Source organism: Chelmon rostratus, chromosome 7 (genome assembly GCF_017976325.1).
Source record: "Chelmon rostratus isolate fCheRos1 chromosome 7, fCheRos1.pri, whole genome shotgun sequence".
NCBI lineage: Eukaryota > Metazoa > Chordata > Actinopteri > Chaetodontiformes > Chaetodontidae > Chelmon > Chelmon rostratus.
The window spans coordinates 18084493-18104422 of NC_055664.1; the positions used below are offsets into that span (position 1 = coordinate 18084493).

The window sequence follows — 19930 nt, forward strand, 5'->3', positions numbered from 1 at the left end:
AGTTGTCTTTGTAGTGTGAAATATGTCTAAACCGTCATGTTACCTCAGAGCAGAACGTTACTGGTGTTCACACACTAGATAAATCATGACGGTTTGCGCTGGTCTCACATCAATAATTATTTTAAATATAACCTACTGTAAATTGCACATTGGTGCATTATCTCTAATTTACTTACTCTCCCCTTTGTCTTTTTTTTTTTTAATTTAGTGGAATATTTAAGCTGATGTACATCTGCATCCCAGTTTGGATCTTCCATGACACCTTAAATGGCCAAAATATTATAAAAAAAAAAAAATGGAGTGAGTGGTCAAGTGAATGTGCACTGAGCAAAAGCAATTACCAGAAAACATTTATTGATTCAGAAAGTAATAAGGAATAGCAGCATTTCATTGTTAAGGACAGAATAAAAAGATGCATAAAATATTTACACACTGTGGGAAACAAACAGTAAAACAGCAAAGGTTAGCACAGATTCTTCAGGCTTTAGCAGTGACAGCATCGTGCTCTTTAAACACAATGGTCTTGGGGTTGATTCCCACACTCTTGGTGGTGTTGTGAGTTTTGTAGATGCCGATGAGACGATCGGCGATCTCAAACATGTTGTTCCTCAGGGAGATGATGATGAACTGAGCGTTCTTTGTTTGCTCCTGCACAGAGATGAGGGAAAAAGAAAAAAAAATGAGTGATCTGAAGAGAGATTAAATTTAAGATGAGATGGATATATACTTCAAGAGAGAAGTGAACATTTATCCAAAAGCCTGTAAAAATGGTTAAAATCCTGTTTTGGGAACTTCACCATGCAGCTTATCTCATTGCCTAGTACACCTGTAGGTCCATACTCACATAAATGTAACAGGCGACGATGGAGACGTTCTTGAAGTCCAGAGCAGCATCTATCTCGTCCATGAAGTAGAGCGGTGTCGGTTTATAGTGGTGCAGAGCGAACACCAGAGCCAAGGAGCTGAGGGTCTTCTCTCCTCCTGACAGGTTAAAGATCTTTTTCCAGCTCTTCTTTGGAGGACGCACACTAAGAGAGGGTGACAGATGGGCCTTCAGGACTTATGTCTAGCCAACAGGAAGCAACAAAATGTCCCTTTGGTCCCCCTGTTTATTTTTCTCGTCTCGTACCTGAACATGATGCCCTCAGAGAAAGGGTCTAAACTGTCCACGAGCTCCAACTCTGCATCGCCGCCCAGTGTGAGCATCTGGTAGTTTTCCTTCAGCTTGTTTGTGATCATGTTGAATCCGGTCATGAACTCGTTAAGGCGCTGTTTGCGCAGGTCCTCGTAGGCGCGTTTGAATTTGTCCCTCTCAGTAGTGATCTCGTCCAGCTGAGCCACGCGCTGCAGGTACAGCTCCTCCTGAACACACACACAATGACACACACAGAAGATTTATTAATGACACAATGCGTGAACCTCTGCTAAGGTTACATAAAAGCACGTCCATTTATATTTGTTCATACCTTCTTCTTGTACTCTGCAATGGCCCCGAGGTTCGGCTTCATCTGAGCACACTGAGTCTCTAACGTGATCATCTTGTTGATAATGACGTTGGGATCTGAGATTTCTTCAAGTTCAGCAGACGTAAGAACAGGAAGTTCCTCTGCTGGCTTGTCCTCAATGGCATGAAGGGACAACTTGATGGCCTGAAGAACATAAACAAGAACAATTAGCACTCAGTCAGCATTCAGATGGCCACACATTTGAACAGAGCCATCTGAAACTTCAGGTAATTCAATAAATAAATGCTGGTTGAATCCTAGCCTTTGTTTTAGAAAACAGTGTCACAAAATCTTTAACAATTTAGCATTAAAACGTCTTTTAAAATATCAACATTTGTAAAGAGCACATTTCAAATCAAGATGCCTCAGAGATAATTAAGTAAAATACAGGTAAGACACTCATTGACAGTCAATTCGATGGACGCAATCAGAACAGTCAAGTAAGAGCAGAGCCCCAAACTAAAATGACAACAAATAGTGATTTTTTTTATTGACTGTGACTTTTCCTTTTCTTCATCAAGCCATATTCAAAACAACGTGAAGTACATGAAGCGTTCATTACTTGTGTTTGTTACCCCATCAGACCAATTCTCAGCAATGTCAGCATTCTCAGCTGTTACTTTAGTGAGTATGTTATTGTAATTAAAGCTGTACTAGAATTCTCTCACACACACCAAACGCCTCACAGTTCCTCACCCACCTCTTTCTGCCAGTGTTTGATCTTGCTGTTGTGTTCGGTGATGGTGGTGTCGATCTGCTCGATGCGGAGCCGGACGCTGAGGGACTCCTCCTGCAGTGCGTGCTCCTGCTGCTGCAGCACCTTTATCTCCTTCAACACCCCCTGATACTGCTCCTGAACCTCAGGCAGGGCGGCCTAGAGGACGAGAAAAAACTCAGCTTATCCCAGTGTTCACTTGAAACTCATTTAGATGTGTTGTACACAGCTACAGCAAAAAACACTCTGCAGTGGTTAAAAGACATTGTTTTACCAAACAAAACCACTATTACTAAACCCAGAAATGGTCGGAATGATCAATTATCACCATGTACCCACACACTCCTATAGAAATCACTTGCATACTTTACTTAATTAATGGAAAACAACACACTGGTGAAATATAAAGAGGAGTGTGATAAAAAAAAAGGGGAAAAACTATTTTCATTCCTTTGTGGGACCCGTCATCGGCAACCTTTCTCTAGATTTTTAAATTACAAAATACATGAACTTAGCTACCAACACCACAAGAAGACCAGACCAGGTTTCCAATAAACTGTCTTCTCAGGAAACAACCACTTTTGGATATATTGACAGAAAATATCTGCATTTTTCAGTGCCGAAAACAAAAACGAGCCTTAAACATAAAGTGAAGACAGAGTGCCAACCTCAGCCTCCTGACAGGCCTTCATGATCTCCCCGGCCTCGTCTTCCAGTTTCTTCAGTTGTTCTGCGAGCTCGGCCATCGACTTCTCATTCTCCTCCAGCTCAGCCTGCACACGATTCACGCTCTCCTCACACTTCTTCAGGTTGCTGCAGAGGAGGCACATACAACCAAAGACACAGACATTAGCCTCTGTCAGAGGAGCTGTGGTTAATATGTGTATGAGTGGGGAAAAACTGATGTCTGGACACGTGATGTGTTCAGGTACCGTGTGAGTGTAGGTCACCAGTGACAGCACTCGGAGCCCAACACACAATCACTGTAGTTATGTGTGGAAAACCGAAGAAAATGAAACATATAAATGCACTTCTTGGTGGCTGCCAAGACTAGGTAGGCAGCTGGATTGATTAAAACAAAAGCATATTTGTTCCGTCACATGAAAGTGACATGGACGACTGAAAAATGCAGTTGAACCACTTTCTGTGTGCATACGCCATAAGACGAATAAATTTCAAGTCATTTTCATGTCAAATATAGTTTTGTCCACACAGATTGTTGTTTTCCAATGTAAAACTAGAATTACAGCCTCGTGATTATGAAGTTGCAGTTTACCTCCATGTCTGTCAAAACTCATAACAACAATTGCATAAAACAAATAAAATAAATAAAACAAATGTGTGTATTACAGCCATTATCTGGTGAGGAATGGTGTGACTAAGACACGCCACTGTTAGACACAGCACTTGTTCTCAGCATGATAAACCTATTTGCTCTTTATTAACATTTACACTATGTTTCAATACAGCTAAATGCACATCCCAGCTGTTCGAACGGACATATTTTTCTGTTTCTGTCGTCAGTGGACTGTATGAGGGTAAAGTAGTGATTTGATGCGGCTCATAAATACTGCTTGCTAAACAAGGCTAACAGTAATCCCTGCACTGCTGCACTGAGACCCTCACTCAAATTAATATGGCATGCCTGTGAGGCCATCCAACATAAACAGAAACGCAGATCAATGTGTGATGAGGTGTACTGACATGCAAGCATTAACTATCAGAAGGAATTAGGCGATAAAATACATCTAAAAATGTTACTGGTACTACACTATGGAAAATGCTGACTAAGTATGTGAGGATATTGTGCGAATTTTAGAGTGAACATGGTTAGAAGCTGCATTAAAACTGTACTTGACATCAAGGAAGAACTTTCATACAGGCTGGTGTGGTTTATAAGCTCCACTGTTTTCTTAACTGGCTGGACAGCTCCTTGAGTGGAGCAAACCATGTCACACACAACCACCAGTAGTGGTGGGCGGTATATGGGTTTCAGTGTCACGTTCAGCCATGACATGGATTTTGCAATTCCGTCATTTAACTGACAAATGTTTTAGCACATCTAAACTTGCTTTACTGTGGCTGTGATAACACGCAGGACTAGAAGCCCACTCATAAAACTGGAGTTACACCCAGTGACTAGGAGTTTCCCCGCAATAATGTCAACTCCGGTAACACGAACATGTGGAAGGTAACATTAACAAGCAAAGCACGTCAATTTCTCTGCTGTTGGCAACAACAAGCAACACAGTCCTCTCCTACTCCCACCATTTGAGAAGTGAATACCCAGTTGGATGGAAATGTCCCTACAAGAACAACAACTGGAAAACTCAACTTGAGGGCAAATACAAATCAGGATGCGCTTCAAAACTGAAGATGGATCAACACCAACTTCAAACTTAGAACCTGTAAGTTTTGCAATTTTTATGTTGCCTTACTGTTTATTTCAGTGGTTAGCCTGTTGAATTGCCATTAGCAGGTTCTCCCGCCAACGTAGCGAGTAGCATCTATTGTAGACCCACACACTGGAGCTATGTTGGCGTATTTAATATTAAGAGACAGTCAAGAGAAACTGTGTGAACACATAGCTTGATACCGACTAAAATTAAAACTCTGGAGAGAAAGATAAAAATGGTTCAGTTTGCCCCTTAAACGCATTTCATGTTAACTCGTTTTGAAAAGACTTTTGTGACTTGTTGAGAGTTTCATATACAATTAAACTAGACACTGTACCAACAAATGTGCTGAAACTAAGTTGCTACACATGGCTCAACATTTCTGACTATTTAATAAATATAGTATTTATAGTGTAGGAAATAGAGTGGCTGACCCCTCTGACTTTAAACAATGAATGAGCGTGTGACCAATGCAAACACATGTAATCACAGAACTTAAATGCATCATTTTCTCACCGGTCAGCTGTCTTTATGGCCACTTGAGCCTTGGTTATGGTGGAGGAGCAGTCATCTAGCTCCTTGTTGACCTTGTCAAGCTTGTCCTGTTGAGCCTTTAGCTTGTGGCTATTGATGTCTACAATCAGGTTGTGGAGCCTTTTAACCTCATTTTCCACCTTTCCAGCCTTACTGGATGCTGCCTCATAGTCTGAGAGCAGGGACAGAACAAGGACAAAGGAATAAGACCGAGAGATAATATTCATATCGGACATTCATAAAAAGAGACATTAAAAGGGACAAAAAGGTCATGTCGAAATCAGCACTAAAAACAATAACTACATGTGAACATTTTGACACCATACGATTATGTAAGGTATTATTTCCACATACTGCAACTCAGTCTAACATGAGATCAACATTAACTTAATAATATTTATTTTATTTAACTATTAACATATCTGTTCAGTTTCCAGGAGGACCCTACCTTTCTTGAAGGCATCCAGGCTCTTCTCCATCTGTTTCTGTTTGGCTTTGTCTGGGGCAGCAGCCAACACGTTGGCCTCAAGTTCCTTGATCTGAACTTTCAAGTGAGCCTCCTGGTCAGCTAGACTCTGAAAGGAGAAAGAAGGAAAACACTCTGTCACACAGGCTTGGTAAGAGCGAGAAGTTTTCATACCATCACATTTTATGGTTGGCTATGAATGATAGAGGTTATTAAAGTCTAAATCACAAATACACTCAAATGAGTGAAACAGAAACACAGTGATTGCTGTACAGTCATGCTGTTGGCGTATTTCTCCAGGGTGTTCTTCATATCTCGGAGCTGCGGCTGCAGGCGCTGGACACTCTCCTCTAGCTGCAGCTTTCTCTCTTGGCAGCCCTGCAGCTTCGACACTTTCTCATTCAGCGCGCTCTCCATACGGTCGAGCTGTGGAAAACACATGAAAATCAATCATGTCTCGTACACTGACTATCTGATAGCAGTGTCATCCAGCATCTCAGCATCACTTTGAAGAAATATACTCAAGGTTATTTATGAGAAACACTTCACCCACTTGGAGTAAGGAATCACAATCAAAAGACTGACAGAATGAACTATTCAATAATGTGATACAAGAAAAAACAAATTAAATACAGAATGAAAACCAAGTTTTTATCCTTGTTAACATGTCCATATAGTGTTTCTTAAATAATCATGAGCTATATAAGCAGTCAACACCATGCCTGAGCATTTCCACCTTAGAACTGCAGTGGACCAACGACAGTCTCACAAACACGGATTCAGACAGCCAGGGTTTCTTATACATTACATAACAAAGGGATCAATCCCATCAACTTGGGGGTCGAGTGATGGTGAAACGAGGGGTATCAAAGGAGAAGCCAGGTGTAGCTACATATTGGTAATTTGTAATGTTTTACCTCATCAACTTCATTGATTTTTATAAATATCTGGGATGTAGTTCGACACAGGTAAATGTTAAATATTAAATTGAGTGTGCCTTGGTATAAATAGTATATTAAGCAATGCTATGGCACTGATGTCAATCTGTTCTTATGGTACAGCTGCATCTGTATGGTATTTTTCTATAATATCAAAAATCCCATATGCTCTGTATTTGAATCTTTTTTCAAATTAGGTTAAAAAGTGAGGATAGTTTTGAACATACAACATATTAGCCATTGAGGTGCAATAAAAACAATCACAGCTCTTCTATTCTATTAGTATTAGCATTAGTAGCTTTCAATTAAGTGCAAATCACAAGAACAGTACCAGGACATGTTCCAGTTTTCTGCACAGCGTGCACTGTTGTATAAAAGTAGCCATTACCCAGGACAAAATCATTATTTTTAAAACGAATGCAAAACATTTTGAATAAAACTTTTGCCTATCTAGAAAAAGTTGAATCAAAAGTAGCAATAAATATGTATTACTTTGAGTTTTGGGCCAGTTAGGACCAATTTCAGTGTCTGTAGTTTGCACTCACCTCCTCCTGGGAGAACTCAGTGCCAATAGAGGAGCCCATCCTGCCCTTCAATACTCTTCCTCCTCCAGTCATTGTTCCTGTGAAGGACACGTGAGGATAAAAAAAAGAAAGAAAAAGTATGTATGTTATCATTATATTCACAGAGACAGCCATAAATATATGAGCTAAGGAAAAGAAGATCAGCCACATAAAGTTAGGACAGAAAAAGTAGGCCACCCACCAGCCATCTCTATTATCTGTCCCTTCAGGGTGACCACTCTCCACCGCTTGTCTTTCTGGAAGGCCATCCTCGTGGCCTGCTCCATGTCCTGGGCCACCAGGGTGTCCCTTAGGGCAAAGTAGAAAGCTGGTCGCACACTTGCATCTTTCACTCGCACCATGTCAAAAAGACGAGGGCTGTCCTCTGGAGTGCGAATGGGAGCCATGTTCCTCTCCCACACCTTCATCTAAGCAAAGGAAGTAAGGATGAATGAGATCAGGCAGCGAGATGAGGAGACCATTTGTTTTATCGGAGGAAACCTGAATAGCTCAACACAGTTTAAAAGTCTGGTAAATGAACGTCTTTATCCACTAATCCCCAAAGACACAGAAGTGAACTACTGCCTGTGTTGCATGTATGATATTTCACAGAAAGGCTAAACCAATCCAGCATCTAAGAGACAAAATTGAAAGTTTACAAGTTTACTGATCTTTACCTTGTCAAGACCAATGAAGGTGGCAACCCCGATGTTCTGTTCTTTGAGGAACGTAACACATTTCTGAGCTGTGTCAATGGTATCCACCACAATGTTGTCCAGAGCACCACAACAAGAGGAAATGGCCACATCATACTTCTCATCAATGGCTCCAAGGTCTCCCTACAAGCACAAAAATAAATTATAATACAGCTACTATAGACTTATGGTTTTCATTCCAAACACTGAAAGCTTTGATGCAAAAAAAACAAAAAAGTTTTTGTGCACACCATATCTAGAGGACAATACATTTAACTGCTGCTGTGTGTCCTTGTGTATTAATATAACAGCTTTTTACCAATCTTCCAAAGATGCCAGGGATTCTGCCACTCTTCTTCTGATGCATTAGGGCATCCAGGACCTTTCCTCGACTACGGTTGGAGGACAGGGAGCTCTTAGCTTCATCCACCTTCTGCCTCATTTCCCTCACCACTTCCCTAGTTTCATTATCCTTCTTCATCAGCTTCCCCAGCTCTTCCTCATCCTGCACAGAAGAGAGGAGCAATTCAAGGAGAAGTTCAAACAAATGATGCCATCCACTGTGCATAAATAGCCACCTGACAGATGTAGTGAGTACAGCTGGATGTGTAGTAGTTTCAACACAAGCTACTGCTTTTTTACAGATCCCATGTAAATGCTGCCGAAGCAAAATGCCATTTAAACATCAATGTTGATGTTGGTTTTACCCTCTTGAGCTCCTGTTCTTTCTGGGGTATTTTGACTTCCAGGTCTTTGATGGCGGCCCGGCGCTCACGCAGTGTGTCAGAAGTTGTCTGAAGTGTCTGCTTGGCCGTGTTGAGCTGCGTCACAGCTGTGTTATGGCGGCTAAGGTAGATGTCAAGCTCAGACTGAGCCAGGTCCATGCGAGACCGTGTCTCATTTACAGCCTTACTGAGCTCCATCAACTCTTTCTCTTTGGTCTGGAGCAAAAAAAGCAAAAAAGAGAAGCCGTAAGATTGGAAGACAAAGAGACATGATTTTACACAAACAATGCAAAACATATACTATCTGAAATTAAGCTATGCATGCAAAAAACTAACACCAAGATGTATATACACACCTCTTTGTCCTGTTGCAAGCCGCTGGTCTCTTCCTTCAGACTCTCCATCACCTCTTTAAGCTTTTCCTCTTCTTTCACCTTCTGCTTCTCCAGCTCCTCCTTGCGAGCTGTTGCCTCAGAGATGGCCTTTTCACTGCTGGCTGGTACACCGCGCACGTCCTCCAGCTGAAAGATGAGCAAGACAGGAGAATGTTGTCACTTGTCTAGATTCAACTTAAGGACACATTTCATCAATGCACACTTCATCCAACCACAGAGTAACAGCCCTTTGCCTCTTAAATTAGATGTTGAGATAAAGGGATCAGTGAAGACTTTAGGAGACAAAAGGTATAAAGTAAATGGACTGAATACGTTTTGTGTCAGTGCCAGTTACGAGCAACTGTGCTACACATTCAGACGCAGGCCAAAACACACAACTGTAATCAACTATAAACACACATTTGGGACTGAGCAAGCCCTGGTTAAGACAAGCGCAAAAGTCTGCTGCTTGGCAGGGTCGAAACAAGGCAAGGAGTGGTGTGTGTATGTAGTCTATGTTTTGTAGGGTTAACTGCGGGTGAAATGTGAATGTGGCTGCTGGGAGTGTTACACAAGTCAGGCCATAGTTGACTACCACACAGCAGAACAGTGCTCTCCAGAGGTCTGCCTGCCTCTGACCAAGACATTTCCAAAGCACAGCCATTGTAGGTGGAGCAGAGGAAGATGAGAAGAGATACCTCCAGTTACCAGACAACTTTTAAATGTATGTTTGCGTGAAAATGTTTTTTCAGTAAATTACAGAAAACATTAGTCCAACAGACAAGACCATCATTAATGGTGAAAGAGAGCATGAGTGGGCTATCACCAGGCACACACTGCCAATCAACTTGTACGTTACTTCACAGCCCCCTAGTGGCTAGTTTAGGGCAGACAGCCCTTCCTGTCATGAAATTTGATTTACAAATCGATACAGGGTTTCTTTTTTCCTATGGATTGTGCCAATAAATTTAGAATTACAGAGATTTCTCTTTAACCAAGGTAAGAAAAAATATGAAAAATGAAAGCGAGGTCCCTACACTCTTGTATAATTTTCCAGTCACATGTCAATAGCAATATACATCACTATTTCTCTGTACTTAGTACTGTTTTGTGTGGCTGTAGCCTTCATGCAAAATAATGTCACACTCTGGAAGAAGTAACACTACCAGCAGCCAGTCCTTTTTTTATACACCACATTAACTGCAGTATTTTTGCACAAATTTATATCATCTTTAAAACTAAAAGAGTGCTTAATTTTGAAAAGAAACACCAGGCCAGAAACATTTAAGTATTATTATTATGAAGTATTTATCTCTAGGACATTTATGACTGTAAAATCCACTTTTATATTTGCAAATAACTCATGTAAGATTGAAATTAAAGGCAGACAACATAAAATGAATCAGAGTTAAAACACACACACACACACACAAACAGTACAGTGACTTGTGTTTGCAACTGCAAAACACGAACCTGTGAAAGGTAGAATGCTTTAAGGGGGAAAAAAAACCTTTAACAAGCGATTCTGGTAAATTTGACTTAAAACTAAACATACAAGGCATAGAGAGAAGTTTAAATGTCTTTGTTTAACTCCGCAATTCATTTATCACTTATATGCCGGTTTCTGTCCAGCCTTGACAAATGTCTTTTTCTCTAGGCCTAAAAACAACAGCCCCTTGTGTTTTCTATAGGCAACGGAAATTGTATTTTTAGTGCCCATGTTTCGGTCTTGGCTATGACACAAAATAAACACAGTAACACTGGAGTGTCATACAACTGGTTCTAGCTTGTCTTGACTTAATGCAACCTCTGTATTTGTTAATGGATATATATTGTAAATTATGAAAAAAATGGCTACAATTACACTTCCCTGACAGACTGGTTGTCTGTGTGCCTCCAAACACTGTGAGAATGTGCACTGTGACACTGTCAGAGTGAAATGATCACAACTACTGTAGAGTAGCAAAGAGTAATACTAAGCTAAATTAAGTCATTGCACTGTGAGTGATAGTGGACCACAATTTAAAGGCCAACACACCTTTTCTTTGTCCTTTTCCAGCTGTTTCTGCAGTTTCTTGTTCTTGCTCTTGGAGTGTTTAATCTTCTCACGCACTTCAACGTCCTGCAGATCCAGCTGGGTGAACTTCTCCTTCTGGGTCTCAATGTACTTGTTGAGCTTATTTTGTTTCCTGGTGACAAGGGACAGCATTTTGAGTGGGTACACTCCATGCAATCATGGAAAAATCAACTAAAATATTAGCTTAACTATGAGAATAGGAAAAAAAATAAAAATTAAAAAACAATATTTTACATTTCAAAGGAGTTTTGCCAGTTTTCCAAAAAAAAATATATATATATATATATATAAAAAAAAATTCTATGGTCACTAAGCAAAGAATGACTGCCTGACTGTCAAGTTCATACTTCTTATTGTTTCGGCAAGGGAACAATTTCTATGCTTTTTTGCAACCATTTGTGGAACAATCAAACTTTAGGACACACAAACTACTGCTGGCACTTCTGTACTTTTCCAGACCTGAACTGGAATTTTGACTGAAACAAAAATATACAGGGCAACAGAGGCCCTGACAACAACCACAAAATGATTGAATAAGTAGAACAGTTAGTGACCTTCTAAGCATATTAAATTGGTTAATAGAAGGGAAGACGAGAAAATGCCTTACTTCTCCACGTTTTTGAGCTCTTGGTTCATTTTCTCTGTCTCCTCTGATATCTTTGTATTTTTCTCAGTGAGTTCCTTGGTGTCCTCCAAGATCTTCTGCTTTTCCTGCTCTTTATCCACCACACGCTTCTGTAGATCATGACTAATGACAAAGAGATATTAGGAAAAAAACTGTGAGAGGTTAAACTTAATTATTTACACATGCAACAGAAAATGGGATCTGACACCAGAGAAAGGTTATGCTGCCACTGTGCAAGTTTCAAAATAGAATTGAAAATTTGCATTTTTATTCTTTTCTAAAATACTGTGGGGTCTACACTGAAATGTAATGAGACAATATTATTGTTTAATTTGCCTTGTGCAGAGAGATGGTGCTGGTGCACTCACACATAATACTGGCAGAGCTGACTCTTGTGTTTGAAGATGTCATTCTCCAGGGTGAGGAACTCCACAGCTTTGTTCTTTTCCCCCTCCAAAGCATTCTTCTCCTTTTCTACCAGCTTCACTCGGTTTAGCTAGGAAAGTGAACATAATGCACTACTTAATATCAGGTGACAAAACACCAATAAAATTCCTACACATAAATCATATTCATTAGTGTCATGTTCAAAAGATGATTTTTACATTGTCTTCATCGTTTTGATGATATATTTTGATAAAAGCTATAACTGCATTCATTTGTTTCAGATCACTCATGTATCTTGTTACCTATGTAGAACATAAATAAATATATAATGAAAAATATATTATTTTCATCTTAGATATACACACACCAAAAGCTTCCAAACACATGTACACACAAAATAAAGTATCTTCAAACTCTAATGTCCACTGTGTGAAGTCAGGACACAGGAAGGAAAATTATCTTGTGAGAATTTGAATGCATATTTAAGCAGATAGTGTATGAGCGCATGTCACCTTCTCTCCCCTTTGCTCATTGAGGAGCTCGATGCGGCGGGACAGGGTTTGGATGGGCTCTTTGAGGCGGCAGGACCCGATAATGTCCTCCAGGTACTCCAGCATGCCCTCATCATGCTCTGTCTGACCTTTAGGCTTCATCATGGCAATCTGTTCCACCTCACCCTATGTACAATCCAGAACAACACATGGACAAAGACACACATGCAATCATTCAAACACAAAAAAGAAGAACAGAGCTAAAAGGTCTGATAAAACGACAACTCTTCCAATTTGCAATAATAAAATAAAACATCCACAACACTAACTCCTAGATATGCAGAAGATATGTGATGACTAAAGTTGGTCTGCTATACACACAATTTGGCAGATATACACGTATAGTCAGTGTACCAAAAACTAATTTCTAGAGTTTCCCTTTGAGAACATGATGGCTTTTCCGACTCAGAGAAACTAAGAATAATCCCCAGTATTACAAACAGCTTTATCAATTCAAAACAGAACGAAAAACAGAAAATTAAAATACTGAACTACTGATTCTTCAAAAAATAATGGATATGATTCATTCAGACATAAATAGTATTCTAGTGTAGCGTTAATAGCGCTATCAAAGACATGTTAAACATGCTTCAGAAGACTGAGAAGTATTAATGTTCTAACACATTATCACCTCACCATCCCATCCCACCAAGAACCACTACCCATTGCAGAATGAGTTTTAAAATTATAATTAGCAAATCTAAAGTGTTCTAAATTTGGACTTCTTTTAGCTATACCTTAGCTGAATTTCCAAATAATGCACATGTATACTACTTGGGCCCAAGATAGGAACAATGCTCCAGTGTAATTACATTTGTCTGAACATGTGTTCATTTTTATTTATTTATTTGAGATAGCTGTCTTAGAATAACAATATTGCTACGTAATAAATTTTAAGTTAAACACAAATTAAATCCAGATATGGCAAAAACTAAGTCTCAAATTATATTTCATTTATATGTAGGAAAAAAAGGCAGCTCACATATTACTTTTATGTATGAAAGAAAGGAGAAGCCAGTAGAGGAAGGAGGGGGGGAATCCCACATCATCCTCTGCTCTGACCAGTGCACAAAATAGACAGCTTCCCCTTAGCCAGAGGCCTGGAAAAGTGACCTTGGAGAACAAGCTAAAGCCTCTTCCCATAGTCATGCAGCCATGTCATAGACAGAGAGCTGAAAATCTAACATCCAAAGAGAGCGAGAATGGACGTGCACATAGACACACACACATAGTCGAGCAGGACACATGTAATCAACCAACTAACCACAAAACCACAGTGGAGGGTAGAAACCAAGTGTTCACCTGAAACTATCACATACTGTAAAGATATGTGATATCAAACAAACAAAAAAGTACAAACTGGAACAACAAAGATTTAATCAGCCATTTTGTTTTACTCTGACATGAATAATCGTCCCATAAGCCTTGGGTTAATCAGTAATAATAATGTGTAGGTCACATGTGTAATACAATCAGAAGGGGTAGAAGTATAGCTAGTGAGCAAACTCAGTGCAACACAATGCAAAATAAAAATTTGAATAAAAAAATTCTAACAAGAAAAATAATTACAAAATATACAGGAATGCACTACATTCACAGTGGAGGCAAAAAACAAACAAAATGTTGAACCAATATAAAAGCCATGGTAATATGGAGGGTGTTTGATCCAGCCACACTGAAGCAGCACTGCTAATATTGGGGTTGGGGTCTATTCTCACACGCCAATATTTACGTGCTGCTAAAGCGTGGCAGGTACATGGGAAAGGGAGGGGAAGGGAGGTCCAACCTGTCCCCACTGGTGGGTCAACCCCATCAAAAATTTCCCCCACTACAAAATCTGAGTTAGTTGCTACAGCCACTCACATCCGGATCCACATATGGGTAAAATTGCATTCTTTCCTTAAAATTCTAAAGCAGCAAATAATGGTTCGCACCTTTTCCACATTGTTTCAAACCATGATGCGCTGCTATAGCAGTCTAAGGGACTCACAGAGGACACATCCTCTCCTTTTCAATTCCAGTGCAACAGGTTATTCCCACAGACAGGCATGGCTTTAAGGTAGCCATGAAACATTTGACTCAAAGAGGACTGGGAAATGGGCAGGAAATCTCTTGACAGAATGGGATGGTCACAGCAAGGATAAAAAAGCAGAGTTAGAAGTGCAAGAGGAAATTAAATAAAAAATTCACAATTACCTGTAAGATCAGAAATCTGTTGTGGTCTAGGTCAATACCATGGCTTCGGAGTAAAGCCCCCACTTCTTTGAATGTGGCTTTCTTGCCACTGATATGGTAGACTGAGGAATTGTCTTTGTTGGCAGTCCTGGAAACATAGAACTTGCTGTTGGGGATGACTTCGTAGTCATCTCCTTCCTGGCTCAGAGGGGGGGAGGGGCAGAAGACACAGAGGAGCTTAGAGCAGAACAGTTCAGGAGAAACTCAAACAGCTCTACACATCAAGTGATAATACACATAATACTGACAAATCCGCTGAGGGCGTTTTGAGAAAAACATCCCACATTAAAAACAATTACAAAAAAGGCTTCTTTAAAAAGCACACAATAGATCTAGGCCAGCAGCACTACATGTAAATAAACAATATCAACATTGATGTGTATTATATCATGTTACATTTACAAAATTAAAACATGATGGATTAGATGAGATTAACAATGCAATACAAAAAGGTATGTCATTTGCCTAAAATGTATTATTTTAAGAAACAACTCTAATAATTTCAGTTGTGTACACCTCTTAAAAAATATTTTTCAGTTTCAGAAATGGCAGATTGTAAAGTTGGCAGAGTTCATATGAATTATGCCATTAGTTTAACTACTCGGTTTTAATTTACTGTGAACTGATGGACCAAACAGAAAGACTTGGATATATTTAACAGTGGTCAAGACAAAACTTACACCCCCTGTGCCAGATCAAATTTAGAAACATGTTTAACTCTAATTCTTTAAACTACAGTCAGTTTTCAGAGTAATTTATGATCTTTTGCAACAGACTACATTAGTCTCTTAACACATTTTATTGACTTTTCACAGTACAATCAGTGAAGTAGAGTCTAGTAACTAAATGGCACATTGACATTTTTTTCAAAAATAGGGGGAATCAATTCAAGCACATTATGAATTGACTACTGCATGTGTGGGCGTTAGCTGTAACTTTCATGATTGATTTGAGTCTCTCTTTAGTCACTGGTGTGATAATTATTAAGCAATATTATCTCATGAGAATTAAGGAAAAAATATATTTAAAATTCAAGAAAAATATCTGTCCACTAGAAAATATTTGTAGTCACCCTGTTCAATTTGGACTGTGTATTGATTATTTCAGGAGTGGCCAGAGTGAGTGCAGTGTGTGTTTGTGTGACAGAGATATAAATACAGAGAGATATATATACCTTATCAATAATCTTTTGAAAATGCACCTCCACAGTACAGCTTTGCACATCTTTGTGTTTATCAGAGCTGTGAATCAGCACTGAGAGCTTTTTCGATCTGATCTTTTGAGCTCTGTATCCAAACACAAAGAGCATCGAATCTATCACATTGGACTTCCCACTTCCATTTGGACCAATGATGCACGAAAAGCGCTGCGAGAAAGATAAAAAATATATATATGAATCAATTATGTAACAATAGGCTGCATCCACAAACAAATAATGCAAAGGCCATAACATTAGAGGCTATATGGGAGCATTTCAGCATAGTAAGGTTGTGACAGGGAGTGTGTTCCAAGTGGGTGTAGTTAAGATTTATTTTAATATACCTATATTGGCAGAGCAATGGGGGAAGCAGAAAAAGGTGAAAAGACAAAGATTTTAAAAAGTCATAATTTAAGGGAAATGTCAGGACATCACTAGATCACAAGCCCTTATACGATACACTCACTAAATCAAAATGGAGGAGTGAGACTTTTTTTCACTTTGAAAAAAAAAACCTCAATAAAGGTTATACTGTAGTGTCATTAATATTTTTGTACTTTTTTGTGCCTACCACGACATTAGGCAACATATTAACACCTACACAACATGAACTTAAAGACAAATAACATAACACTGAGAAACACTAGAAATAATGGCAAATCTGTGAGCTTAACACAACACATTAACAAAGTATTTTCCACACAGGCTTGACATTTGTAACCATGTTTGGTCGTACCTTGTGAAAAGGCCCCAGAATCTGCTCGCCTGCGTAAGATTTAAAGTTGCGATTAACTAAATGTGTTATCATGAGGCGAGGAGCGCCCGGTTCATTGGTCATTGCTGGGGGCGGGGGTGGAGGGATGCTACCGAGAATCTCCTCCAAACTTCGATTATCAACCGCCTCGGCAGCTTCCCCGTGAGACGGATCTGTGACACAGAAAAAGTACAACTTTTATTCCTCTGTGCGAGTCTTTTCAGGTGGGGGACAGTGGTGCATGGGGGAGGGGTAGAGGAGCTAAAAACAAACAAACAAAACAGGCAGCAAGTTACAACAGCAGTCAAGTAACGACTCCCGAGAAAGTTGACAGGCGTTATTTTTCTTTGTTCTCAAAACAAGAGTCAACCCAAAAAAAAGAAAGAGACCATGGCCGCTTATGAACAAATCCACATTATTATACAAACGCTCTCCACGAGAAGCGTTGATACGTGAGAGTAGATGCGCCACATTCATTTCGTCGATAATAAATAACTAAACCGTACATTTCGATCACCAACGCCACATTTTCACTCATGCTGAACTCCACTCCAAACATAGACAGGAAAAATCTTGTTTCGTGATAATAATGTATACGGTAAAACCGATTATGTTGCCATCATAGCAAGCCACAGCGACCTGTCCAAAAATCTATTGTGCTCACATAAGCATAAACAAGCTAAGGGGTCGATGTTTGTAAATTAAATTCTTGCAGCCAGACACTCTGAAGCATTTCAACATATCCTAGAGAATACAGACATCTGTTAATGCCTGTGTGCATCTTAAGCTTCGCTTGAATTAGCATACAAATTACAAATGATCAAGTTAGGAGAATTAAGACAAACACCCTTATGGTGTACTACAGAAAACGATTCATTATTCGAAATAAATTAACGTTACCTCGTTTGCTGAGAAGATCCGAGGAAGAAGTGCACTCGACGATATCAAAATCATCTCAAAAATTATAAGACGTTTATTGATGACTGACACTTCAGCAAAAAATATACCAGCCATTCTACCTACGTGTTGAGATTAAGGAAGAAAAAAAGCTCCACAACTGTGCCAATTGGCCAATACCAATACAGCAATACACGCAACGCCATTGAGTGAACACAACTTATTTAGATTCACAGACACCAAAACACCCTTTGTTACTTGCCAGTTGTCGGCGGTGCCTCCTCTTGGCCATTGGAGTTGGTTTCTTGAGGGGGTACATCCAGCTCGTCTTCGGAGTCATCCCGAGGCTGCGACCCCTTCCCTCTTGGCTTGGCGGAGGCAGTTGAGCTCTTTGCAGTTTTAGATGGCATGATTTGAAATCTGGAGGGGTCATTGGTAAAATGGAATATCCATGAGTGGTTTTTGTGCCTGTCAATCTCCCAACTCCACTTTTAGTCGGTCACACGCAGCTACCGTTGTCAAGCTTAAATCATTACCACAGTCAGATCTCACTGCCGCCCATCTAAATGTTAGTCGGTTTATCTTTTATATAGTGAGTTAACTAGTTTTTTAGACAATAGCATATAAAGTAACAACATGAATGTTTGTCACCTGAACATAGTGAGTTATTAAAATGGGCTCTCGGCCTGATAACATTAGAAGAGATGGTAGCGATCAAGCTGCCAATCTGCGTGATGGCTGAAGCGAATTAGATGTTACTCTAACACTAAACCCAAATAACAGTTAAAATTAATGGCCTCCTCCTGTGACAGAATGGTTTTAGAATCCTTCTGCGTCTAAGGTGAGCATTTGATTCGCGCGTCACTAAGTTGGTCAGTTAATGACCCTTGCAGTGGTGGGGAAAAAAGAAAATAAGGTTAACGTAACGTCAACTTGAAAACAAATTCAGTTAATATGCAAGAAGCTAAATTCTCTCTCCACAGCTCGTAACCTAGCCTGTGTCATATGGTCAGTGCTGAGTAAACGCAGGAAAACAGGCTCTCTGGTTGGTGGTGAAGATACAACGTCTTAAAATGATCGAGGTCTAAAACTGACATATCAACCTTAATCCCCTCAACTTTTATGTTGGGGGGCGGAGGTCTACACGGGCAACCTAACTCGCTAGCTAACTGGAAAGTACATTCAACGAACGCATGTAACTTAACGGTACCGTTGAACTAATAGTGACGTTGTAATTAACAGTCACACGTATGTTTGCCATATATGTTCAGTAGCTTTGTAACGCTAGACTGGTCACCGGATTAAAAAAAACACGTAGCGTTAACTTTGCCACGTTACTGCGCTGTTCCCACTCTGCTAATGTTAATGTTAAGTTAGCTGCTGTAGCTCACTGTCTGATGGAAAATAACGCAGCAATGCTAAAGATAACGTATAAGCTAACTTTGAGTGGCAACGTATGTGCATTGGGGATCTGTAACGTAAACGGAGCACTGTAACGTTAACTGTACTCAACGTAAGCATTATCTGACAAGAAAGGGCACTTAACTTAGCGTTTACCCAACTAATGTTTAATGTTACCCAACATTAAAGTTAAAGTAGTCGACTTTAACCAGACAGAGGTATTGTAGGTCACAGTTTAGCAACCATCTGTAACATTAACATCATCGTAGACAATCGGAAAAGATGCCTATTTTTGTCTCTAAGAAGACTAATTTTGCGTTAAATATAAGTCAAAAAGCGATCGACTCTCGTTGCATTTCAGAATATTATTAAAGTCGGTCAATACGTTTTCCACCGTAGCTAACGTTAAAACTTGAGTTAACGTGTCGTTAATGTTGAGCCTAGTTTGGAACTAACGTTATGCGTTTCAGCAAATAGACGGAACCCAGCCATTACGCTCAGCTAAAATGTTTCTATGTACCTTCCACAATATGGGTACCGCCTGTCAAGAATCTTCCTTTCTGAACCAAATCACGATTTCGAAAAAGTATTCGTTAATCCAAAATTGGGCAAATATAATCCACAAAATTTAGCCCCGTGTCATTCCGAGCCGCTCTCCTACTTGAAAACTCTAACTTGTAAATGGCGCCTAAACTGTGCTGGCGAACCAAATTCGTTACAAACTGACGCAAGGCACCATGGAACGTTCAAAGGGCAAAGGAAAAAAAAGCCACGAAATTCAAAAAAGGGGACGATGCCAACTCCGCCTCGCTCTAAACAAACCCACAATCATATGACGAAAATAATCAGACGATTATCACAGAAAGCAATAACACCTCTTTACGGAAATATATG

The 19930-nt window shown here is 39.7% G+C and overlaps 1 protein-coding gene across 2 annotated transcripts; it reads right to left on the reverse strand.

The window, feature by feature from the left end:
• Positions 1-343: 343 nt before the first annotated feature.
• smc4 (structural maintenance of chromosomes 4) lies at positions 344-19701 on the reverse strand. 2 transcript variants are annotated; one of them, XM_041940513.1, is made up of 24 exons: positions 19557-19701; positions 17898-18055; positions 16721-16911; positions 15961-16152; positions 14748-14924; positions 12513-12677; positions 11982-12109; positions 11596-11736; positions 10950-11100; positions 8894-9058; positions 8520-8753; positions 8132-8317; positions 7795-7956; positions 7320-7545; positions 7100-7176; positions 5890-6042; positions 5599-5725; positions 5133-5322; positions 2889-3033; positions 2206-2379; positions 1467-1649; positions 1130-1362; positions 845-1028; positions 344-648 (listed from the first exon to the last, which is right to left on the reverse strand). In XM_041940513.1, exons 2-24 carry the CDS (start codon positions 18043-18045, stop codon positions 478-480), a joined length of 3903 nt encoding a protein of 1300 aa, XP_041796447.1. In that variant the 5' UTR covers positions 18046-18055; positions 19557-19701; the 3' UTR covers positions 344-477. The 2 variants fall into 2 exon arrangements, with proteins under 2 accessions (XP_041796447.1, XP_041796448.1); XM_041940514.1 differs by lacking the exons at positions 17898-18055; positions 19557-19701 and adding an exon at positions 17639-17775.
• Positions 19702-19930: the final 229 nt, after the last annotated feature.